A 26729-nucleotide genomic window follows, 5' to 3' on the forward strand; every position below is an offset into this window, starting at 1 on the left:
CAGGTGAAGTCCATGTGTATAACCTGCGTTTGTGTCTCTTATAAAATGTATTTGCAATGAATAAGTCATTGATTTTACAAAATTCAATCATTCTGTCTCCAGCCTCATTCCTGTCACCAAGCCCATGTTTTCCGACTACTGATTCTTCTTCACTATTCCCAACTTTTGCATTCCAGTCACCCATAGTCACTCTTTTTGTTTATTGTAATAGTAGTTGTTGTTAGGTGCCGTTGAGTTGAGTATAACTCATATCAACTCTCTGAACAACAGATCTGAACCCTGTCCTATCCTGTTCTGTCTTCACACTTCCTGACGCACTAGAGCGCATTGCAGCAGTCACTGTATTAATCCACCTTGTTGAGGGTCTTCCTCTTCTTCGCTGACCCCCCACCCTTTCAAGCATCATGGTCTTCCCCAAGGAATAGCCCCTCCTAGCAACATTCCTTATGTGAGGTAAAGCCTCATCATTCTTGCCTCCAAAAAAAACACTCTGTCTGTACTGTCTCCAAGACGTTTGACCATCCATAGGATGTTCAATGCTCTAATGTTTTGTAATTTTCGTTGTATAAGCCTTTTGTGTCTCTAGATAAATTTGCTCCCAGGTATTTAATCTTGTGATTAGCTATTGTGATAGGCATTGTTTTTCTTAACTTTGTTTCTATATTCTCTTTGTCACTGTAGAGAAATGCAACTGATTTTCGTCTGTTGATCTTATATTATTATACACAGAGTTTTCGAAGGCCTGTTATATTTCAGAAGTGGATGGTCAGTCTTTTCTAGTCTGTCTTAATTTGGATGCTTATCCTTGGAACAACATCTGACAGACAAGCATTTTAGTGAAAGGAGCAAATGAAAGACTTTCCACTTAGAAAACTGTACATGTATCCTGCTTGTTAGGTCTTTTTGAACTGATAGCAAACCAAAATGCCAAAGAGAAAGCCTATGTCTTTATTAAAATAGTGTATTTGTAAAATAAATGTAATAACTGAGACCTTGTCAACCATAATTCTATTGCGTTGTATTAACTGTGAAGTTGTCTGAATCTTTGACTTAAATACTAATTCTTTTTTCCTTTCTTTCCTTGAGCTGTGGTAGCAAACAGCGAGGAATCTCAACTTCTGACACCAGGAAAGATGAGTCAACAACGCCAAGGGAAAGAAGTGTGTCCAATGTCCACCAAAGATTTGCATCAGCCAACTCTTAGTCCAGCAAGTCCTCATAGCCAGGGTAAGAACTTAAAGTTTTAAAAATATTTTCAAACAGGTAGTTAGAGAATTTAACGTTTTAGGAATTCCTACTTAATTAAAATGTAGTGGTATTATAAATTGTGCCTTTATTTACATTTCCCTGATTGCTAATGATGCTGAACATTTTTTGGTGTGCTCATTGGCCTTTCATATATCTTCTTATGTGAAATGTCAGTTCAGGTGTTTTGTCTATTTAACAGATATGATTACTGTCTTATTACTGATAATATTTCAGTATTATTCTTTGATATTGATTTCATTCAGAGAGCTATTTTTTCATTTTACTGAAACCAAGTTTATCACTTTTCCCCATAAGACACAGCTGAGTGTTTTTCCTCTAGAAAAAAATTCTTTGTCTCTTTTAAAGGTTCTATAGAACATTTTTGTACATGACTGTGTGCATGTGTGTGTGTGTCTGACAAAGTGAATGAATGAAGGAGAGAGAGTGAAAGATGTTTCTTACTAAACTTTGATAATGTTAAGATTTGGATCTCTCACGTCATTGCATTCTTGTTAATGACATTTTAGGCCAAGTCATCACCATTTCACACAGTATATAATAACATTGCTTTCCAGTTCTTACTAGGATCTTGACCACTTATATTTGTGCACTTATCTTATGAAAATCAAACAAAAACTTGTTCCAGGGAAAGGTAAAAGTATGTCTAGATGTGCAGGAAACCCAGGTCTCTTATGAAATAAGTCTTTGAGGGAAAGGAGAAGTGGAAATTGTAAATAAAAATGCCACGTTTTATTATTCAAGCTAAAAATGGAAATACCCTCAAGACTCTTGTATTTATGTCACACTCAATCTTTAAAAAAATACAAAACACAGATTAACTTGCTGTTGCCTAGAACAGTGGAGCCTAAGCCTGGCTATGCCTCAGAATCACCTGGGAGCTCTGCTTAGATACAGATTCTGATCTAACCTTCATAATCTCTAGGGTGAGACTCAATAATTGTGTTTATAAAATTTTCCAAGTGTATCTGATGTAGCAACAGTCAGGCCATTAAGTAGAAACCAGTAATTGAAGGTATAAACTCTAGAACCTATATTCTTTTTTTTAAATTGTTATTTTAAGAAAAGTTTACAGAAAAATCGGATTTTCATTCATCCATTGTTGCACATTTTCCTCTCTACCCCAGTTCACTTTCTTTTTTTAAAAAAAATTTCATCCAGGCCCCTTTCTTTCACCTTTTCCAGTCTACTTTGCATTGCATTTCTTATTCTGGATTGTGGGCGTACATATAATACCTGATCATATATTTCTTTATTTTATGTGTTCCAATGCAGGCTTTGTTATCTAGCCACTCTTCTTTGTTTCTCCCAGCCCCTATAACACTCCTGCTTTATAACAGTGGTGTTATATGGTATTTGTCCTTTTGTGACCAAGAAATTTCGCTCAGCATAATGTCCTTAGAGGGCCACCCATGTTGTGTAATGTTTATGAGTTCATTGTTTTTCAGTGCTGCTTAGTGTTCCATTGTATGAATGTATACCATAGTTATTCTGTCCATTCATTAGCTAAGAGGCACTTGGGTTGCTTCCATTTCTTTGCTATTGTGAATAATGCAGCAATAAGCATGAGTATACATACATCTGTTTGGGTGATGTCTCTGGTTTTCATCAAAGAAGATACTCAAATAACAAACACGTAAGTAAAGAAATGTTCAAAATCCCTAGCTATCAGAGATACAAATCAAAACAACTGTGAGATATCATCTCATCCCAGCAGCAATAGCAAAGTTCAGCAGAGCAGTAAACAACAAATGCTGGTGAGGTTGTGGAGAGATTGGAACCCCTATAAACAACTGGTGAGAATGTAAAATGGTGCATCCACTCTGGAACGTGGTCTGGCGCTTTCTCAAAAAGTTGGAAATAGAAATACCATTTGACCCAGCAATTCCACTATTGGGAATACACCCTGTAGAATCCATATTCTGGCATTCAGTTCTCTGATTTTACTCTACCCTTCTGTTTTTTTCTTTGGTTTCTTTTCATAATCCACCTAGATATCTTCATTATTTTCCAGCATGGTATTGCTTTTATTTCTCATGATCTTTCTCCTCTCTTCCCTTTGCTTATCTAAGTACTTCTTTTTCTTAAAAATTTAGTTAAGTCCTATCTCATTTATGACTTTATTCAGTGTTACTTTTATCCTAATTCTCAAAATTCTTAAGTGACTGCTTCTGTGACTTCATATCGTATGTTGCTTTGTAATATTGTTATAATTTATGTATGGTCTTTCCAATAAACCATAGAGAGTTACTGCTCCCTTAAAGATGACAGCCTTGGAAACCCTGGGAGACAGTCTACTCTGTTCTGTAGAGTTGCTGTGAGTTCAATTGACTGGATGACAATAGGTTTTTATAGTGCTTGGAAGATGGTGGTTGTACTAGTTGTGCTCAATAAGTGAATTGTTGTTTCTTTGTCTGTTATATGCTGATCCCTTCCTTGTGAAGCACATGGTATCAATTTTTTACTAAAAAATGCAGATTAGTGAGTGATTGAAATATGCTGGGATCCTGTTCCTTAACATGAACTTCATACATAATATTGCTTTTTTGACTATTTTCTAAAAAAAGAATTCTCTGTGAGAGAATAGATGGCATGTAAAATTACTTTAGTATTACTTCTAAGACTTACATGAATAAATACCATTGTTGGGGCACTTACTGAGGGTGATGTTATATTAAAGGTTATAGGTACAAAATTAATTTTAACTCTTAGTGCCATAAGATAGTCAAAGGAAGTTGCCTTGAAGGCATTGAAAAAAAAATGCATAAAAAATTGATGGAATGCCAATTGATGTGTTTCAACAAACAGATATTCATTAACCTAAACCAAGAAATTTCTTAGAAGACAGCTGCCTGACCAGCTGATGGGAAGAGATCCATGTTTGTTCCTATTCCAAAAAAATGGTGCTCTAATAAAGTGTAGAAATTATACAACTATTTTACTAATACCACATGCAAGTAAAATTTTGCTGATAGTTATTTAACATTACTGGAACAGTGCACCAGAAGGGAAGTGTCAGAAACTCAAGCTGGATTTAGTAGAGCTTATGGAAAGGTGGAGAGTTAAGTGGAAGATAGGAAGACCCTCAAGGAGATGAGTGTAGCAGTTAACTCTAATAATGGACTCACGTATATCAAAGATGATGAGGATGGCACAGGATAAAGCAAGATTCTCATCCATTGTCCATCAGGTTGTTATGAGTCATAATAGACTCTATAACACCTAACAACAATATAGAATCAGGGATATTGTTGCTGTGTCAGATGGATCTTGGCTGAAAGCAGAGAATACATGAAAGATGTTTGTGTTTCATTGACTATGCAAAGGCATTTGAGTGTGTGGATCATAGTAAATTGAGAAGAATGAAATGCCAGATCACTTTTTGTACTTTGCCAAGCATACGTATAGACTAAGAAGCAGTTCTTCGAGCAGAACAAGGGAACACAAACAGCATGGTTTAAAATTAGAAAGGTGTGCATCAGGGTTGTATTTTTTTTCTCCATAACTATTCAATCTGTGTGTAGAGCAAAATAATTTGAGAAGCTGCATTCTATCAGGAAGAATGTGGCATAAGAAGTTGTTAACCTATTATGTAGTTGACAGAACCTTGCTTACAGAAAGTGAAGAGGACTTGAAACCTGTGTTGCAGGTGGTCAGAAGACAAAAAATCTTACTATTGGACCAATAGATAACATCATGCTAGATGGAAGAAAGAATGATATTGTCAATGATTTCATTTTACTTGGATCTCTAGGTAACATCTAAGAGTTAAATTGACAAGTGATTATAACAGTTGACTCAGGTATGATGGTACAGGATAAACCATGTTTCCCATCTACTTCTGTTCATAGGGCCTCTGTGAGTTGTAATATTTGGTGGCCCCTTTTTATTGTTAAGTGCAATAAAATCAAGTACAACACATAGTAAGACTATGAACAACAGATCTGAACCCTGTCCTATTCTTTGCCATCCTTATCATCTTTGACACACTTGAGCTCATTGCTGCAATCACTGCCAATCCTACTCATCAAGAGCCTTCACAAATTAGAACACTAGTGGTTAGAGATGTTAGGAAATTGGTTTGCATTCACAAAACAAGTGGCAAAAGTAGGTTTCAAAATGAGTACTAATTTCAGAGGCCTATATTCTCAACTATTAGATGTGTTCTTTCTCCATACCTTTTCAGCTTATTTGTAAGACCTAGAATGTATGGCAGCATTAAAAATGACACATTTTGATTTATAGCCACAACTTAGTAGAACACTTGAAAGTAAAGGGAGATGTTCTTTAGCAGAGAGTTTACTAGTGTGCTGATGTCCTAGATTCCCCAGGGTAACAGTGTTAGACATTGCTGGTATAACCTCAGGTGAGTAACAGAGAAGTACCTTCATTAAAGTGGTTCACAGACAAAAGAAGACATAGAATTCTATTTCTTCAATGAACCGAAGCAATTCTTCATTCCTTGGTAAGGCAACCCTATCAGATCATACACTCAAAAAATATTCTTGACCACATGTGTTATATTTCATTAAAATTGTGAGTTGTAAACAAATGACCATAATTTGCCCGAGAGAGAACTGTAATTATCTCCACCTCCATTATTTTTAAATGTTTTGCCGAGTGTTTTGTTTTGGTTTACAGCCATAAGTTGTTTCTTTAGAAAAAATATTTAGTGAAGACAGCTAATCTTCTGCATTTATGAATCCATAGTGTTTTAAAATTTCTGTAATCATTTCTTGTGGCTCAGTTTTCTGTTTTGAAATTCATATGTTTGGGTATTTCTTTTGCAAATCTATGCAAGTATTTATTGAATAATGAAAGCAATAATTTTAGCAAGATAAAAATGAGAGACAATTATTATTCTAAATATCTATTTTGAAACATTGAGGACTCTTTGTAACTGTACTTGTGTTCCTATGTGGAAAACTAGAATACTTTGAAATAATTTATTAAAAAAAATAATGAGCTAATAATACAGCTCTGTTTTCAGAGGTTTATCAAACATTAGGGAACTATGTCTTAACCTTGCCAGGTTGTAGTAATGGTTTCTTTAACAAAGCAGTAATAAATAACATTCAAACACTGAAGGACATTTTTTACCTCAAGAAAGTCATATAGTTATATATTAAATGTATACATGCATGTATATATGTACATACTTTTCCTTTTAAGAGAACATTGAAGGACAGTTCCTTTCAAACCTTGTTTTTTGTTGTTGTTTTTTAATGTTATGGTGTTTAAGTGAATACTTATACAGCAAATTATTTTCCCATTTAACAGTTTATACACAGATTGTTCCATGACATTGGTTGCTGTCTCCACAATGACTCAGCATTCTCCTCATTTCTGTGCTACTTCACCATTTCCATTTCTTCCAATTCCCTGCCCCTGCCCGCCTTCTCATTTTGGCTTTTGGGCACATGTTGGTCTCATAGAGTTTGCTTGTTCTAAAGAGTTCTTTCCTCATGAATGTTATTCTTTATTTTATAATCCAGTTTATTACTTGACTGAAAAGTGCCCTCTAAGGGTGGCTTATATTTCAAGTCAAAAGGATGGCTTGGTAATAGAATAGTCTTGAGTTTCCTGTAGTCTGTAGCAGTCCAGAAGTCTGGTATTTTTATGTATTTGAGTTTCTCTATCTTCCCCCAGTTCTAAGGAGAACTTTCTGTTGTTCCCTTGGCCAGATTACTTACTTCCCTATACTTTGACATTGAGGTGATTGAGTGAGATTTCCTTCTCAGTCAGACTTTAACCTACTTTTGTGACCAAGTGATTGCTTGTAACTCATATACTCAGTAGTGATGACATCAGTGTCAATTTTCCTCTTCTTATTTTGGGTCATGGAGAGGTCTGCTTTGTGTATTATTTAATAAATTTATAACAGATATATGCGTAATTTACATAATTTCATGAAGAAAATATAAATTTAATAGACCATATACTGTTTCTATTTCCTTTTTTTCTTGTTATAACTTTAAACATGTATGCATTTGCTTTAAAAGAGAAGACACTGAAAGTTTAGTAAACTCCTCTTTCCAGAAAAAGTATGATCAACAACCAGGTATCCTCAATACAGTATAGCATTTTCCAGTAGTCTTCTCTAATGAACTAGTCTTATTTAGCCTACATGTTCCATGATAACTCTAATGGAAAGGAAGAAACAAACCAAAGATAGTATTTTCAGGCCATATTTGGGTGAGTTTGTGCAATTGGAAAGCTAAGGGGAAAGAATCAGGAAAATATTATAAAGAAACATTGAAGTGTTTATGTTTAAGTGAATTTTCATTTCTAGTAACATGGTAAATCCGATCTTGAGAAAAATTTTCTAATTAAAAACAGCACCATAAAATGCTGAACAAGATATTTAAAATTTATTTTTCAAGTGTCTGAGCTGTCAGAGAAGTAAGGGAAATAATAGGCAGTACATCTTTATTGAGAAAGTAGGAATGCAGAGATGTGATGATCTCTGGAATGAGTATTTGTCTTGACCATCATCTACTGATTCCTGATAATTTGAAGCTTGAGTAAAAAACCAAGACTCATTTGCAACAGAATTTTATTTTGGATACCTCATTCCTTATTTAATAATTTTTCTGTTTTAATTTGTTTATTGAGATTTTAATGAAAGTTTATAGAGAACTTGGATTTCCATTCATTTATTGTTGCACATTTTCCTCCCAGTTCACTTTTTTCTTTGGAAAAAAATACTTTCATTGTTATGCAGATACAACTCCCCTACCCTCACCCTTGCCCCAGTCTACTTTCCTATGTATCTCTTATTCTGGACTCTTATGCCAATAAGTCCTAATTATATATTTCTTTTAGACAGTTGTCTCCCTCATCTGTTTCAATGCTGTGTACATTATTATTCCCTCTTTTCTTAGTTTTCTCCCAACTCCCATGTCAGTCCTGTTTTGTAACAGGTGTCGGTGGGGTCACTACAACTCATCATGATCCTGTATAACAGATCAGAACCTTGCCCTATTCTATGTCATCCTCATAATATCTGTCATGGTCAAGTCCACTGTTGCAGTCACTGTGTCAGTTCATATCGAGGGTCTTCCTCCTTATCAGTGGCCCTATATTTCTCCCAGCATGATAGCCTTTCCTAAAGACTGGTGATTCTGACAACATGTTCAAAACATGTGAGATGAAGTTTCCTCATCCTTACCTCTAAAGAGCACCTTGGTTGCTCATCCAAGAGAGTACCATTGAAATGTGGATGTTTTTACTTTTGAATTGATTCTGTGATTGACAAACTGCCTTGATAAAAAGCAACCTAGTTGAATGACCTAGATCAAACTCATTACTGTTGAGCTTCAAACACATTAATTACTGATCCTCTGTTGGGTTCCTGAGGCTATTACAAGGAACTAGATTGCCCATTTTTCTACCACTAGGCTCGTGAATTCAAACCAACAGAGAAATGCAACCTTTGGGTTAGAAAAAAGTCCCTGTGGACTTTTATGTGTTCAGTTTTTCACTATTGTTGAAATGTCCCTGATTTCCTTCCTTTCCACCAGAATCTCACGTGGCAGAACCATCTTTTTTTGTATCTTACCACAAAACTTCTTCTGGCAGTTCTCTGCTAATGTGCTCTTCCAGTCGTTTTTGGATAATCTTCAGCAGAATCTTGCTTGCATGTGAAATCAGTGAGATTGTTCTGTAGTTTCTACATTCTGTTGGGTCACCTTTTTTTGGAATGGGAACAAATACAGATCTCTTCCAGTCAGTTGGCCAAGTGGTTGTTCTCCAGATATCTTGACAAACTTAGTGAGCACGTACAGGGCAGCATCTGTTAGCGGAAATACATCAACTGGTATACCATCTATTTTTTGCTTATTTTTTTCTATTTCCTTCAAAGTAGCCTGAACTTCTTCCTTCATCACCATAGGTTCTTGCTCATATGTTGTTTCATTAAATTCTTTGTGTCTGCCAACTCCTTTTGATACAGTAACTCAGTATATTCTTTGCATCTTCTTTTGATACCTCCTGGATCTTTCTGAAATTCAGGTGGGATATTCAGTGTTGTTGTTGTTGTTGTTATGTGCCGTCGAGTAGCATACGACTCATGGCAACCCTATGTACAACAGCCCTAAAACCTGCCTCTGACACACCCATCCCAATTACCCCAGTAACTGAATCAGTCCGCTTCATAGAAGGACTTCCCCTCCTACGCTGTCCCTCCAACCTCCCAAGCATGATGTCCCTCTCCAAGGACCTGTCCCCTCCTTACAACATGTCCAAAGTATGTCAGACGAAGCCCCAGAATCCTTGCCTCTAAGGCTCAGCTGGTTTAACCCTCTCCAGGATGAATCTGTTTGTTTTCTTGGCAGTCCCTGGTATATTCAATACTCTTCTCCAGCACCACAGCTCAAAGGCATCAATTCTCCTTCTGTCCTCCCTAGTCATTGTCCAACTCTCCGATGCATAACAAGTGATTGCAAAGATTATAGCCTGTATCAGACGAACCTTAGTCTCCAGAGTGACACCATTGCTCCTCAGTACCCTGGAGAGGTCCCTAACCGCAGACTTTCCCATTGCAGTACATTTTTTTTATTTCCTGGTTGCTGGTGCCAAGAGTGTTGACCGTGGAGCCAAGAAAGCTAAAGTTATTAACAATCTCAATCTCTTCACCATCCATCCTGATGCTGCCAGTTGGTTCGGTGGTGAGAATCTTTGTCTTCTTGACATTGAGCCTCAGTCCATACTGAGGGCTGCAGTCCTTGACCCTCCGCAGTAAGTGCATCAGGTCCTCATCAGTTTCAGCAAGCAGGATTGTGTCATCTGCATAATGCAGATTGTTAATAGATCTTCCACATTTCTCCTCATAGAGCCCAGCCTCTTGGATAATATGGAGACAGGACACATCCCTGGCGCACACCCTTCCCAATTTTGAACCATGCAGTGTTTTCCTGCTCTGTTCTGACGACAGCATCTTGGTTTCTCATTAGCACGACCAAGTGTTCTGGGATTTCCATTCTTCTCAGAGTCAGCCACAGTTTGTTATGATCCACACAGTGAAACAAACGCCTTTGCATAGTCAGTGAAACACAGATATACATTCCTCTGGTATTCCCTGCTTTCAGCCAAGATCCATCTAACATCAGCTACAATATTCCTAGTACCACCACCCCTTCTAAACCCAACCTGGACTTCTGGCCGTCCTCTGCTGGTGTGCTGTTCCAGTCGTTTTTGGATAATCATCAGTAGAATCTTGCTTGCATGTGAAATCAATGATGTTGTTCTATAGTTTCCACACTCTGTTGGGTCACCCTTCTTTGGGATGGGAACAAATATAGATCTCTTCCAGTCAGTTGGCCAAGTGGCTGTTCTCCAGATTTCTTGGCACAACTTGGTGAGCACAACACAATTTTGTGAGGGTAAATGTTAAATAATAATCAGCTCTGATTTGAGACCCTAAAATAATTCTCTTAGTGTTGTTTCCACCACTTCTAGTGAACTAGTGTTGTTTACGTTTACCAAATACATTTCTACACTCCCCCCCAATCTTTGTATAACTTTCTGTGAAGATTTATTAAATATGGGCACTTCTTTGACCAAACTGCATTTTTGTCACCATCATCCAGATGAGGTAAGAAAGATAAAGTTGTTATTTGGACTTCCAGATAACTAAGCAACAGTGATTATCACATCTTAAGGGAGAAGCAGGGAGATAACTAGTATGAGCTAGGATTAGTCAGATGAGTGTGAAGAAAGAATAAAGTGGTAACAGGTGGCTAATAGGGAAGGGAAATTAAATGCTGCTAATTACATCACATTATTTAGTGTGATTTTGTTATTCTTAACTGCCTCTCTTCTCTGAACTATAGAAGCGAGAATCTGAACACAGCTTCCATTGTTTAATGTTTTTCATTAGGGAACAGTTTAAGATTTTGGAAAGAAAAAAAGGAAATGTGTGTGTGGTGAAATATTTCGTGCATGTCAAAGACTGAAAAAAAACCCCAAAAACTCATATCAATGGATTTGGGACTATTCTCAGCTCATCCCAATGTCAGGATATTGGAGAGAAAGAGAGGAAACTTCATCAGTTTTAGCACAGTCAAAACAAGCCAAAGTCCGAAGACAGGCAAAACTCACCAAAGCATTTTGTCCTTTGTTTTTTAAATGATCCGTACCGTGGCAAGGAACTTTTTAATGACGGCAATTGTTGTATCTTCAAGCTTGTTTTTCATTTAACGCCATACATTTTTCTTGATTTGCTGTGACTTTTTGATGATATTGATGTTCCTTGGTGTTGAGTCAGAACTTGACGGCACTTAACAGCTCCAGTAAGAACGATATAACATGTTACTCCCGTTACGTGCCAAGGCCCTTGAACTGGAACCGACTTCCACCTGACCTACAGCAGCTGTATATCACACGGGAGAAGGTTGCTTCTCTTCCCTCACAGAGTGATTGTGGATTCAGACAGCATGCATGTGGGTTGACAATACAGCTGCTTACCACTAGGCTACCAGAGCTTCCTAAATCACTAGCACACCCTTAAAAACAAACCAACAATACACAGGTCACTTTTTGAGACTTTTCATGTTTAAACATGTCTGTATTTTACCCTCATCTTTGATAGTTTGGAAGGTACAGATTTGCTGAGTGGTGTCAACAGTTAAGTGCTCAGCTGTTAACCAAAAGGTTAGCAGCTTGAACCTTAAGAGATCCCACGGAGACAGGCCTGACAGTCTGTTTTCTCCCACAACCTGAAAACTTTAGACAGTGGTTCTACTTTGTACACACAAGATAGCCATAAAGTTGAAATCTAGGTGACAGCAATTAACAGTAGTAAAATGGAATCATAAATTCGAAGTCATTCTCCTTGCTTGTGTCTTTATCTTTTTTTTTTTATTAGTAGTAGTATAATATCTACCACTAATCTGAGCTCTTGCTAGTGTAGTTCATAGGAAGTTACACTGGTACCCAAAGGTGTAGTCTCTTTGCTGGTTCAAATCCACCAGTTAATTTTAGGGAGAAAGAGTGACAGTATTCGAAAATATGCTGAAAGGGCAGTTACGAGTCAGTTCGGATTGATGCCAGAAAATTTGAGGTGTTTTGTTTTTTTTTTTTCAGTGTGACTCCTGCTCTGGATGAACTTGGTGCTCTCAGTTCTGTGCCTTTTGAGGATATTTTTATATAAAAAGTTTTTTATTTTCCTTTGATAGTGGTTTGGCTTTCCCGGGACTTCAGGATTACCTGTTTACATCCAATGACTATATTAACATTGTTGATGATTATCATCTGCTGATCTTCCTGTACTTGTAGGCTTGTATCTTTAAAAAAAAAATAAATCTGCTCCAGTGTTGGTTTTAAGAGGGAGCAAATTAGGTCACTGTTTCTGTCCTCTCATTTTAACCCAGAACCTTTCTACGTCTCATTCAATCCTCAGCAGTCCCATAGTGGTAGCAGTTTATAGATGATGCAGAAATCTAGAGAAATTATATAAACTGCTTAGATTAAACATCAACGGAAACAGTGGGATTTGATTTATTTCAAACCTTGCTTGGCCTCATGTGATAGACTTTTTTAGTCTGTCTACATTAAAATGCAATCACCATTACAGAATTAATCCTCATTATTTCTCCATTACCAGTTACCACCAAGGCGACTCTGGCTCCTGGCAGGCTCGACTGCTCCATTAGGGTACTCAGTAGCTGATTTTTAATTTTTTTTTTTTTTTTGTAAGTAGTTAACAAGGTCTCTGGGTTGACTCCAGCTTGTGATTAGCTGCCAAGTATACAAATTAACCATTTGTACCACCAAAAGACTCAAAGATTCCTGTTGTCAGTCATTAGTGATAACTTCTATTTTATGGTGCACATGCACAAAAGCGGAGGGTAGCTATGAGTCGATTCGGACTTGATGGCACAACTGCCACCATAAATTGAAGGAGTTCTAATAGCACAGTGATTACGTTTCTGCTGCCTACTACAAGACCAATGGCTCCCACCTACCAGCCACTCAACAGGAGAAGGCATCTCCTGCAGCAGTCTGTGTTCATAAATATTTCAGCTGAATTTATTGCTTTCCAGTCAGAACTACCTCATCACTCACCCTTCGGAGGGCCTGCCATTCTCCTGCAAAACCACTAATAAATCTGAACGAGCAGTGAGGCACAGCTGTTGGATGAACAGGACCGTTCCTGTAGACTAGGGCATTGGAGCTCCTTGAAAACCCTGTGGGGCAGTGTTGAGTCGGTTTTGCCTTACAGGGTCCCTATAAATTGGAGTCGACTTAGCAACAAGGGAAGGTTAACTATATACTTCCTTATTTTGCCTCTGTGTAGATGTGAAATGCTTCACCCTAAGAATATTTCTTTTACAGGAAATTGAGTTGTTTAAGTATTATTTCCAGTACAGAGAACTAGTCCTGGATTAAATGAGGTGATGTTGTGTCTGAATGGAGAATAAGCTTTAAGGTGTGTATATAATGAGATAGGAAATGTATAACTGCCTATAAAAAATTAGTCCTTAAGTAAGTTATACTTGAATTCATTATTATCCAGTGGCTCATTGTTATAAGATTGAAAGTTACAATTGTGATCAGAAAAGTCAATCTAGGTCTCTAGGTAGATTCCATCCTGTGGAGCAATTGCTAGACCTTTTTAACTTGAAATAAGGCAAAATACAATAAATGAATGTTAGTAAAATTAGAAGAGAATGATCTAGAATGCTAAGATTTGGTGTAAAGAGATGACATCATGTTATCATTTTGGCTGTCTTGTTGGGAACCACCAAATCCAAGTCCTAGCAACCCCTATGTACAGTAGATTAAAAGCTGCCTGATCCTGGGCTGTCATCACAATCTTAGCCATGCTTAAAGCCCATTGCTCCTACTTTTCTGTTAGAATTAATGATGTAAGATCATACCAGTTACTTAGATTTAGCTATTGTAAAGAAAGATGTTTCCATTTTTCATGATGACAGATATTTTTAATAACTTTCTTTAAGTGATGTTTTGCTTGGAAAATGCCCCTGGGTAGATTGTATATTTTTAAACATTTAAATACAGTGGAAAAGAACTGTTGTCCCTGTTCATATCTGTTTTGAGAAACGTGTTGGAACATGTAGTGTTGTTAGATTATTTATCATTTTAATCTTGATTGGTTTGCAGCAGCATAGTTTTAATAACTCACATAATCCTACTAGAGATAGAATTTAAATGTTTAGTTTCTGCTTTAGCAGTTGGAATTCTCACAATTCTACTTGAAATAATATCTTTCCTTATGAATTCTTAATCATGGCTGAGGCGAGCAGACTAGATATAAATCTAGAAGCTTCAGGGAAGATCAGCAGTATTATGTTTATATAGTTTTTGAAGTAAGAAGAGCTCAAAAGGAAAGGGCTAGAAGAAGTTAGTGCAGTGGGTAGTATGAAAAGTGATGTTGCGATAAAAGGCTTGCATTTTTGAGGAAAAAAAGAGAAACCAATTTTATGACTCCATTCCTGAATCTTTGAGTATTGATCTTGCTTTGTTTTCTTAAAGCAGCATCTCAGCAGTACAGGGCATTACTGGTGTGATAAAAGGGTAAAAGCTGGTGGAAGAGTGTTCCGGTTTATCAGTTCATTAAAAAGAATTCAGCATCGTGGCTTAATGCTTCTTCTGCCAGGCCCTTTCTCTGTTAACTGCTGATTTGACGGTCTCGGGTCCTTTTTCTTTGCTGTTAAATGTGTGTGTCCTTTGTTTGTGCTGGTGGGTTTTGCTGCATTTGGATGCTAGAGAAAAGCCCATCATTGCTTTACTAGTCTAATTAGCCTTCTGGGTGAACATATACATTAAATAGACCTTTTAAGCCATGAAAGAAGAGAGCTCACAACAGCGTAGATTTTCTTCTTGTACTGGGGTATCTCCTGGTTTATTTCCTCCACGAATTGATGGCCGAAAGCTTGTCCGGAATGCTTCATTTGGAGGCTACAATGAACTTTCTCCTTCATTGCCAGGTTGGTTTGCTTAATTTGCATTCTTGTCCTAATTTATTGCAGACTTTCATTAGAATAAAACCAGACATTTTAACATTTTAAAATTCTTTTCCTTTTCAGCAACAACAAAAATCAGTCTGTATGAAAGATTAAAGTGTTGGTAGATGGTTTGGCTTCAACATATTTTCTCTTAACACCTCTTAAGCTAAAACTTGAGAACTACTGATCCAATAAAATAGAAATGTTGATTGCTTATACCATGAATTTTTGTTTCATTTATAAAATACTATGATCCTCGGATAAAACAAGCCTATTATAGATGTGAAGTAAATGCAAAATTCTGTAAATACACTGCTCAGAGGGTTTTGCAAATGAATCCCAGATACAGAATATTGATATTTAACCATTTTTCTACACAATAATAACTATACTAAAATTAATATTTAAGCTCTAAATTGAAGGGTTTTTCCTAAGATTTTTTAAAAAGATCTTGGATTTCTTATTTAAATGTGCTTGTATGCAAACACAACATTTTTGCTAGGAAATATATGTTTAAGATTCTGTTTATCAAATGAATTCATGATTCAGACATTGAATATTGATCAGTAAGATGTAGATATAAATTGATTTTTTATTTGTAAAGATTTGATTTAGCAAATAGGTGTTCTCTATATTGATGACACTGAAATTAGTGGATTTTTTAACAATGATGTATTTTCCTCATAGTTAACACATTGTTGAATTTAAATTATATTTCTTATTAACTCTTACTCTGTGGTTATTTTGGTAAATACTCAGGGCAGTCAGTACATGTTTGTACAGTTTTTGAGATTGTGAAATACCTGATAGGAAGTATTGACTTGAGCAAATAAATTATCATAAATTCATTTATTTGATAATCTTTCCTACTATTGTTTCCAAGTTGAATGAAAATCCTTGGTCCTGAACCTTGATAAGTACCATAAGTTTAAATTGCTTTCATGAACCATGTTTAGTCTTCATGTAGTTACTGTTCTATCTTATATTCTGAAAAAAGTAAATTATAGTATTCTATAGACTCAGGAATGACTGTGAATATATACTGTATTGAATTTGTTATTAAATAATCTGTTTACACACTGAAACTTGGTTCTATTTCTGTATTTGACAGTCTCCTTATTTGTTATTTAAAGCCAGCAAGCTTACGAGCACGTGCTGTTTGCTGACCTTCATGCCATCAGTGTATTTAATAGTAAAAGATAATCACGTGACCTTGATAAACACTTCAATTTAAAAAGTTTGATTTTTACTTAATTTTATAATTGATAACAAAATTGTGAATATATCTTGTCAAAGAATATATTGAAAATATCTGGAAAGATTTGTTGTAATGGGAGAGTAAATTGGTGGTGTTTTCTAGCTCTCAAAATACACTTTGTTTATAGAAATGATTCTATAATGTCTTTAATACAACCCATTATTAGAACTAGCAATGATTTTAAAAAGAAGAAAAACTCTAAAATAGCTGTTTCAGTAATAAGAATAGAAATAAGAATTTCAGATGAATGACTTTGTTTCATACCTATGTTAAAAGTTAAAATATATGTACAATTTTTAAGTGCCCTTGCTTTGATACAAGATCATTGGAGAAGAGATTCAGCAATAGGGAAATTTAAGAGATAGGAGGTACTTGTACCATACGACACATGTTGGTGCATGTAGGCATTTTCTTGGTGATGAGCTATGATAACGGAGATCCACCTCCTCCCTCTCCACCCTTTGTTCTCCTGGTGACACCACAGTACAAATGTGCACTTTAGTTTTTAGTTCCTGCCTGCTTTTTGTTTCTTTCCTTACTTAGTCTTAGATGTTCTTTCCAGATATATTCATTATACCAGTCTCTAGAACACTGCCTAAAAATAGGAGTAAGTAAACTTAGAGCAAAGAAGTCTTTTACCAAGTTTGTAATCTTTAGTGCATAGAATTTGGTTTGTTGGGAAGGGATGAGAACAAAGGGATTCTATTTTGAACTCTCAGATTTTTCATATATACTTTCTTGGTTGGTGTTCTCTATATAATTTTATATTAATGTGTCAAGTCCCTATGTACTTTTCTCCCATATGTACTTTTGAATTTATATCACAACTGGATTTTGTAGATTTTGTAGAAGTGTATATAACAAAACTGTATAAAAATGTGTAAAACCGAAACAGCATAAAACGTGTGTTGTTACAGCTAAATCTCAAGGATCCTGGTGTGTAACTAAAATATTACAGTGTCTATGTATGTTTTGATGTTTTCCCTACACACTCAATAAACTTTCTCGCACAAAATGCAGTTCTTTTGGCCCTGACCACTGGAATTAAGTTCCAGATCTCTTAACTTAAAGAGCACAGACTTACAGATTGCCAAATTTTCCCTACCCTTCACATGATGAGGTCAGAAAAGGCCCACTATGGCGCTTCCGTGTCCTAAGGGTTGTGCCACTTTCCCAAGCATGGATGTTTTTTACCAACCAGGAACTTAAGCCGAGTATGCATCAATAGATGTTATTCACTGCAGTTTCATTACTTAGCCACACTTGGTTGATTTATCACCCATGTGGTTGAGCTCATTTGTCACCTCCCTCCCCTGAAGTCAGGTGGTGATCACATGGTGGGCACTTGGGTGTGATCAACACCTCATAGTAAAGAGTCACTCTATTAGCATAACCCTTCTAGTGGGATCTGGAGCCTCTCCAAAGGCTGAGAAAATGCCAGGGGTTTAAACATCGCCTCCTGGGAACCAAGGACAAAAACCAAATTCTTGTCTGTATAAGGTTATACCGTAACAATGACGATGGTATTGCTAAATAGATATTAAGGGCAGAGTGCTAATGGAAATAATACTCTGTTGCATTAGAAGTGATACTCTGTCGCACTTCTGAAGTGATTGTGCTATAAACTTGATTTACAGATGAATAGGCAAGGTGTATGGAAGGTAAATAATTTAATTTTATGTCGTTGCAGTGACTGAAGATAAAAGTGTAATGCACATCTCTCTTCATTGGCATTATCAGGAGTTTATGACTTATTTCCAAAATACATACATTTAGGAAAGAGATTAGACAATAGGCATTCCTCATGAGAAACTGAACTACTAGCAGTTAGCTTGCTCAGGCTTCTCAAGCCAGGAAATGGTATTTCCACTGTTTAAACTCAAGTAGCCTGACAACGCAACTTACTCTTTTAACTGTGCTGCCAACCCAGTGATATACAGTTCGAATCCACCAGCTACTCTACAAGAAAAGGATGGGTAGTTTCCCTCTGTGCAATTTACTGCCTCTGAAAGCCTACTGGAGGGTCAGCTCAGAGTTGGTTTTGACTTGATGGTAGACAACAACAACAACAACAACAGCACTGTCTTTAATAAGGATCATGATTTTACATGATTATAGCTTTGTATGATCGGGAACAATGTCTATTTATTCTAGATCTGTGCTGAAGTTAATGGAGAAGCCAGCCTAAATGTATATTAGAGTAGGAGAATGAAGCCAGATGGCCCAGTTTCACATCCCAACTTAGCTACATTTTGGCCAAGGATTCACTCGAGATTTATTGAAGGAGATTTGTCTTCAATAAAGCACTGATCAGATAGAACTTTTTTTATACTTTAAAATTAAATAGAGACAATATAATTTGGAAGACTGTTTTAAAAAATGATAAAGATCACAAATTCTATGTGGAGAAAGGTATTTTCATTCTAGGTTTCACATTATTACTAAAAATAATTTTTCAGGATCAATGATAACGAGATACATAAGAAGATATTGTATATATGAGCCAACAGAAAAAGATCCAGCAAGCTTCTCAGATACTGGAATTATCAGGGGGTTAAAAAGCTGTATTTAACTACATCTAATGGGATGGGAAAATGAACAAACCTTCAGCTAGGTAACTGAGGAAAAAGGTGGAGTTGAAAAGAACAGACTTTTAGAAATTATATAAAAGAAAACACAATAACCAAAATGGAAAATTCAGTGGACAGTAGCAAATTGGACATACAGAGAATTTTTTTAAAAAGCAGATAAAAAATACTATCTAGCATGTAACACAGTGAAATTAAAAAAAAAAATGGAGGAAAGGTAAAGGCACAGAATATAAAAGTGGTGGTGCTGGTGGTGGTATTGGTATGTGCTGTCAAGTCAGCGATGACTCTTGGAGACTCTGAACAGTGTCTCCGAACCTTGCTGTATCCTGAGCCAACCTCATCATATCCAACACACTCGATTCCCTTGCCACATCACTGTGTCAGTCTGTCTCATGTAGAGTCTTCCTCTCCTGTGCTGTCCCTCTAGTCTACCAAGGACAATGTCCTTCTTCAAGGACTGCTCCTTTCTGGCAAAATACCCAAAGCATGTGAATGGAGTTTCAAAATCTTTGTCTCCAAGGAGCGGTCTGGTTTCACCCGTTATAGCACTGAACTGTTTGTTCTCTTGACAATCTGTGTGTGTGTGTGTGTGTGTGTGTGTGTGTGTGTGTGTGTTGGTATGTGCACATATACACATATGCATCAGATATAGTAGTATAGTTAAAATGATATGACATATACTAATATACTTTTAAAAAACTTTTTTATTGGTTTACATACAATCTTTACTATATAGCATGTCTCATACATGTACTTTGGTTTTTATACAGTCATTTTGCATCAAGGCATTTGTGTTTAAAAATAGTAATATTGATAAATTGATTCTTTTTTCTAAGGTTTTGAAAGAGGGAAAGAAGATGTTTCTCAAAATAAAGATGACCCTTCAGGTTCTATGTCAAAAAGCAAGGTAAGCATATTGTTTCCAAATATATGATTGTTACAGTTTTCCAGTGTTGATGAGGGAACTGACACAGTCTGTCACTTTTTATTGGATATTTTTATGTTGGTTTATATAAACCACAAGGTATATGTAAAAAAAGATGTTCCACTGTGACTGTTTTTTACTTGAAAATACAGTTATTAATAACCGTTGTCTTCTCTAGAATTATATTGTTCCTGGTATATCTGTTACAATAGTACTCTTCACACTAGAGTTTAAATATTCCATTGAGAAGTTTTCTCAAAGTTTGTGGTTCTTATAATTCTGATATTTTTCCCATCTAGATGACAATGGGAATGGATACATTTTTCCAATTAAAAGTCCTAGTTCTCATACTTACCTGGCAGAGGAAACACCATGATCAGGCAGGTGGTTTTCCCAGGATGAGGCTCACCCATTGCACTTGGGGTGTGCTGACCCCTGCGGGAAACTCGACTGCATAATTTGTGGTAGTGAGGGACTGCGTGCAAGCTATCCCCTGAAAAAAAAAAGTCCTAGTTCTTTTGCCATAAAGACCTCCAATTAAAAGATACTTTCTTACTCTGAGATAAAGCCTCCTCACACAATGTTCCTCAGCTGGAATTACACATGTTCTTAGGCCTAAAAGAATTTTTTCTTTGTGAGTACATATTCCAATTTGAGAAATGCTTTCTTATGCATTTGTATACCTGTGTATAATTAGCTGAACTGTTTATAATTTCCCAAATGATTTAACCTTTAACGGCCATTTTTATCATCTTTAACAAGAGAAGGCTTTCATGTTTGTACAACCAATTCCATGTCTGAAAGAAGACCAGCTTCTACAGCTGGTAATTTCTAATGTCACCAGTAAGCATTGCTCATACAACCTTAGTTATTTTACTCCTGGCACTGGGAATGGTTGAGAAGATCCTACAGTTGATTCTACACATTTTATTGACATTTTACTTTTTTTTTTTTCAATTTGAATTGTCAGTTTATTTCATCAGAAGTAGCACAGTATAAACTCTGGAAGTTTTCCCAACCATGGTTTTGTTTGTTTTTTTAAAAAAATTTATTAATTTAAATGAAAGTTTAGAGAGACTTCGGATTTCCATTCATTCATTGTTGCACATTTTTCCCTGCCCATCCTTCCCCCCTCAGTTCACTCTACTCTTTCATTAAATTCTTTCATTATTATGCAATCCCTCCCCCCAAGTCCACTCAACTATGCAGCCTTCGTTCTGGACTCCTGTCATGACTGTTATACCTAATCATATATCCCTTTTAAACAGTTCTCTCCCTCATCTGTTTCAATGCAGTGTACATAATTTCTCTTTCTCAGTCTCCCTTCAACCCCAATGTCAGTCCCATTTTACATCAGTGGCACTATGCAGTATTTGTCCCTTTGTGACTAAGATATTTCACTCAGCCTAATGGCCTCCAGGGTCATTCATTTTGAATACTATTTCATGAGTTCCTTGGTTTTCAATGCAATGTAGTATTCCATTGAGTGACTATACCACAGCTTCTCTATCCATTCGTTTGTTGATGGGCAATTGGTTTTTTTGCAGCTCTTTGTTATTGTGAACAAAACCTTGATAAACTTTCTAACACTGTTTTATGAAGAAGCAAACAGTCATATATTGTGTATCTGTGGTCACCCAAAAGAGAGTGGTCAGCAGATTTATAAGAACAGGAAATCTAGTAAAATACTACTAACAAAAGTGTTTATATTGTATGTTGTTGTTTATCATCAAATCAGAACCTACTCATATCTTACCCCCCAGTGGGTTTTCAGAGACAGTTAATCACAGGAGAACAACTGGTAGATTTGAACCATGTATCTTTGGGTTTACAGCACAACTCCTTACCTATCACTAAGCCATTCAGAGCTACTTACGGTATATGTTGTTGTTGTATGAGGTCAAGTCAACAGACACTAATAGCAGTCCTGGGAACAATGCCACTGAACCTTTCCCGATTCTGAGTTGGCAAGAATGCCTTAAGATGTGTATGTGCTCTGTCTAATTTACAAATCTTGTGTGATACCTTTCTGGCCTACTATCCCTTACATACGTGATTGTTTAAAGAATAAAGCATATCTTGACATTGTACGGGAAACCCATTTGCTCTTGTTCATTAAGATAAGCCTTAAGTTTGAATCTGATTGAAATATTGTGTGAATAGGTTTAAAATAAAAGATGAGAAGTCAATTCAGTAAAATAGTTTGCCATTAGACTAGGTACCAATTTCTGCTTCCCTACTTATCCTTTTCAAAAAGATTGACACTTTGACTGCAGTAGTAGGTTTGAGTGTGTCAGAGATTGTGAGGATGACACTGAATGGTAATGTCACTATGATTCGTACTCAACTCCACAGCACCTAACAACAGGAGCACTGGTTGTATGTGACTTTAGGAAGATATTCATCCATCAGTTTTAATTTTCTCATTTGAAAAGGGAAGATACTCCTCCTTTTTAATATATTACTTGGTAAACAACCATTTTACTTCCATCAATTTTAATCTAATGCCTTAAGTATTCTGCACTTAATAGTATCTAAGAAGTAAATAGGGAATTGTACTGTTAACCCAAAAACTGCCTCTGGCAATTCAAATCCACTAGCCACTCCAAAGGGAAAGGTGCATAGTCTCCTCCCATACCGTATACAGCGTGAGGTTCACCAGCCAGTGAGTTCCAGCATTGAGTTTTAAGAAGTAAATTATTACATGTTTCCTTATTTAACTGTAGGGCATAAAATCTGATAATTTTGAACATTCATATTTCTTCTACAGTGGTTATGACATTTGTGTTCCCAGAATTAATGAGAAAACAGAGACTTGTTTGTCTTGAGCAATTTTGTGAAATTGTTTTTCTTCCATAATATTTCCCATCATTTGGAAGTAAGCCATGTGATCTTTCAAATGTAGTTCTCAAAAAAATAACTTTTAAAAAAGTTTTTATTAGGTTAACCTCTTCCACCTTGTACATTGAGCATTGTTTACAGTTTTCTTCTAATTCTGTTGGATATTAGCATCGCCTGTGGTGACCTAGTGGCAAAGAGTTGTGCTGCCAACCCAGGGACACACAGTTCATATCTCCTCTGGTGGGTTTTACTGCCACTGAAAAACTACTATTTTCAGAGGCTCACCTGTGACTCAGTGGCACACAACAATATGACATACTTAGTACTACCAAGTAGCATTTTTGAGAAAGATAAAAGAAGAACAAATGCTGATCCCTTTTAATTTTCTAATTTAATAGGATTTTGTTACATTCTTTTCTTCAGGTTAGCTGGTAAATTGATTAACATGGTAAATTAGCATGGCCATGCATATGCTTATTGGATCTTAAAATTGATTGAAGAAGTTATAATTGAAAGGCTTTTTATAATTCATGTTGAGTGATATTTTATAGACATGACCATGTAACATTTAAAATCCACCATTGGATTAGAACTGTAAATACCTTCTCCTGTGTCTGAAAACAATATGTGAATAATATAAAATTAAATTATATTTCATAAAGAAATAATAGTACATGAAAGAATATGCACCATTTAATTGTTCCAAGATTTGTGGAAACAACTTTTAGTTTTGTGCTCTTTTACTCTAGTGAGGGAACAAACATGTTCTCCTGAGAAGATCATTGGGTTAGAAGACTGAGACTATAACATTTACCTCTGACCTACACTTTCATGATCTCAGATAAAGTTAAAACCCTATGTTACACCTATTTCTCAGGGTTCTTATCAAAATATGAAATAGAAACTTTCATTTTAAAACCACTTAAAGCATCAGTAACAACTTAGGAAGAGAGGATAAAATAGATGAATGGGACCTATGCACATCTAAGTCAAATCCCTATGCACATCTAAAAACTTCTCCAACAGAGTAAAAAGGAAAGTCACAGATTGGGAAAAAAATATGTGGTAATGACATGTCTGACAAGGAACTTATATCTAGAATTTATAAAATACTCAAGCACCACAACAAGATAAAGGTAAATAACCCATTGAAAAAAGGGCACAGGATATGAACAGACACTTCACCAAAGAAGACATTCAATTGGCCAACAAATACATGAAGAAATGCTCAAAATCCCTAGCTCTTAGAGAGATGCAAACCAAAACAACTAAGAGATATCATCTCACCCCAGTAACAATAACAAAGTTTAACAGAGCAGCAAACAACAAATGCTGGCAAGGTTATGGAGAAACCGGAACCCTTATTCACTGTTGGTGGCAGTGTAAAATGGTGCAACCACTATGGAAGGCTGTTTGGTGCTTTCTCAAAAAGTTGCAAATAGAAATACCATTTGACCCAGCAATTCCTCTACTGGGAATATAACCTAAAGAAACCATAACTGTCACACAGGCAGATATATGTACACCCGTGTTTATTGCGGATTTGTTCACAGTAGCATAGAGTTGGGAACAATGTAAGTGCCCATCAACAAACAGAAGCTCTGGTAGAGTCACACAATGGAATACTACGCTGCATTGAAAAATTATTGCAATATTATTCAAGATGGGTGACCCTGGAGGACATTATGCTGAGTGAAATATCTCAGTCACAAAAAGACAAATCCTGCATAGTGCCACTGTTGGAGAACGGGACTGACATCTGGGTTGGGGTGAGACTGAGAAAAATTGGATAAATCATGTATACTGCATTGAAACAGATGAGGGGAGAACAGTTTAAAAGTAATATATGATTGGGTATTATGGTTATGACAAGAGTCCAGAATGAAGATTGCATAGTGGAGTATACTCGGGGCAATGGGGGATATTGTATAGCAATGAAGGCGTTTTTCTTTTACTTTTCAAAGAGAAGAGTGAACTGGAGAGGGGTGGGGGGTGTGGGGTAGTGGTGTGTGGTGGGCAAGGATAAAAATGCAACAGTGAATGAATGGAAATCCAAAATTTCTGTAAATGTTCATTAAAAGAAATAAAATTTTAAAAAAGGTTTTAAAAACCATAAAAAAGAAGAAATAGATGCAAAGAGTACTGTTTTTTAAAAATTTTATATAAATTAGTTTAACACTAGATTCTGAGAGTGTCCTTGTTCGTGCACATTAAAGTAGTAGCAGTAGGAGAATATGTGCATTAACGTGATAGAATTTTAATGCCTTGTTTTTTTAGTTTCAACTGTTATAAACATTGTTCCAGCTACTTTTTTCTTAGGAATACTAAATAGTTGTATAGTCTTCTTGAAAATTTTTTGGAAAAGAGCATACATCAGTTAAAAGGATCTTAACTTCATATTGTAATATGGATTAATTTTTATTTGTGGTTATGTGAATGTTTTAATGTAATTTTTTAAATACAAATTCCATATATCTATATAAACTGGTATTTTGAAATTGACATTTGTATTAATTGAAAAAAAGTCATAATTAGTTTTAATATTCATCTTTTTATGCCGTGCATGTAGAATAGATCATTATTATTTCTCTTCATTTCTGTGTGATTTCAGTCTGAATCTAAACTTTATAATGGCTCGGAGAAAGACAGCTCAGTGTCAAGCAAGCTCACCAAGAAAGAATCCCTTAAGGTTAGTATCTACAGTTATTGCCAGACAGTAAATAACATCGTATTTCCCCCATGCTTTTGAAAGCAGACTAATAATAATAGCGTAAGAGCCTATAATGCTCCTGAAGGAGAAAAATAATACATATCCAAAGAAATAGACAGGTATGCATAAAAATGGAAATACATAGTACACAGAGTCAAATGAGTCTTCTATTTGGTGAGAGTCCTAGGGCTCATCAGGGCCACTCTCAAGCCTAGGGCTTTGCTCTCTCTGTACAGTTATATGGAATCAGGCATATCATTCTGCCATATCAATTAAAAAATCCAAATTTCCAAATTCATTTAAGAACTGTGTCCTGTTGGACCTGTGTTGGCTAATGGCCCAAGAGAACCTGGAGCTTAAGAAGCACATTCTTTCTAATTGGCTCTAATTTCTGCCTAGGCTGTTTTATCTCTCTGTGTTTCTCGCCTGAATCTTGGGTAGTATTGTATTTTCAGCCTCATGTTAAATCTGTTGTTAATTTAAATAAACATTTTAATAAAGGCCAAAAGAGAGAACTTTTCTGGATGTGGCATTATTAAAATTTTGTTGAGATGTCTATATATTTATATATATTGTGATGTCTGCCATTAAATTCAAATTTTCTGTTGGAAGATTTTGTTAATGTTTTTTTAAAAAATATAGTCAGGATAGCATATCAGCACTTGCCAACACCTGTACCACAAAATAAGGCTGCATCAGTCTGCTTTTGTCCCAGATCATCTTAAGTGATAAAGGAGAGTAAAACTCTGACAACATTTTGAGCACATTACAGGGAAGAGTGTAAGACTTCAAATTGCATACAGTTACAGCGTCATTGTTTGCAGTAAGGAAAAACTGGTTATAGAGTAGCTTTCTTTCACAAAGAGAATGAGTTAAGATAAATTGTGGCAACAGTACACATAGCCTTGATGGTAAAAGCATGGAATTTGGAGCCTGTCCGTCTGTTTGAGTCTTTCAGTGGACCTCTGGGCAAACATTTTTCTTACAGTGTTGGTTTTCTTTAAGTTTTTTCTTCCTTATAGGTTATATACCCCTATTACATAGATATTAAAAAAGATTTCAAGGGATGATTTTTCTAGAGACTTAATAGCAGTCAGTTTTACTGGAAACAGAATGGTATGTAATAAAGCTTTATTTGTGTCCTTGAAATTTTTGTCATGAGATTGTT

General features: G+C 36.0%; 1 protein-coding gene across 1 annotated transcript in view; it reads left to right on the forward strand.

Annotated features, from left to right (window-relative positions):
- OSBPL8 (oxysterol binding protein-like 8) overlaps positions 1-26729 on the forward strand; it is a 114381-nt gene that overhangs the window by 42855 nt on the left and 44797 nt on the right. The window contains exons 3-5 of the mRNA XM_006882589.1: positions 1087-1227; positions 19922-19992; positions 25463-25540. Of these exons, the coding sequence (XP_006882651.1) occupies positions 1087-1227; positions 19922-19992; positions 25463-25540 (290 nt within the window). The remainder of the gene's footprint in view (positions 1-1086; positions 1228-19921; positions 19993-25462; positions 25541-26729) is intronic.

Source organism: Elephantulus edwardii, unplaced genomic scaffold (assembly GCF_000299155.1).
Source record: "Elephantulus edwardii isolate Elephantulus edwardi_28Jun2011 unplaced genomic scaffold, EleEdw1.0 scaffold00021, whole genome shotgun sequence".
NCBI lineage: Eukaryota > Metazoa > Chordata > Mammalia > Macroscelidea > Macroscelididae > Elephantulus > Elephantulus edwardii.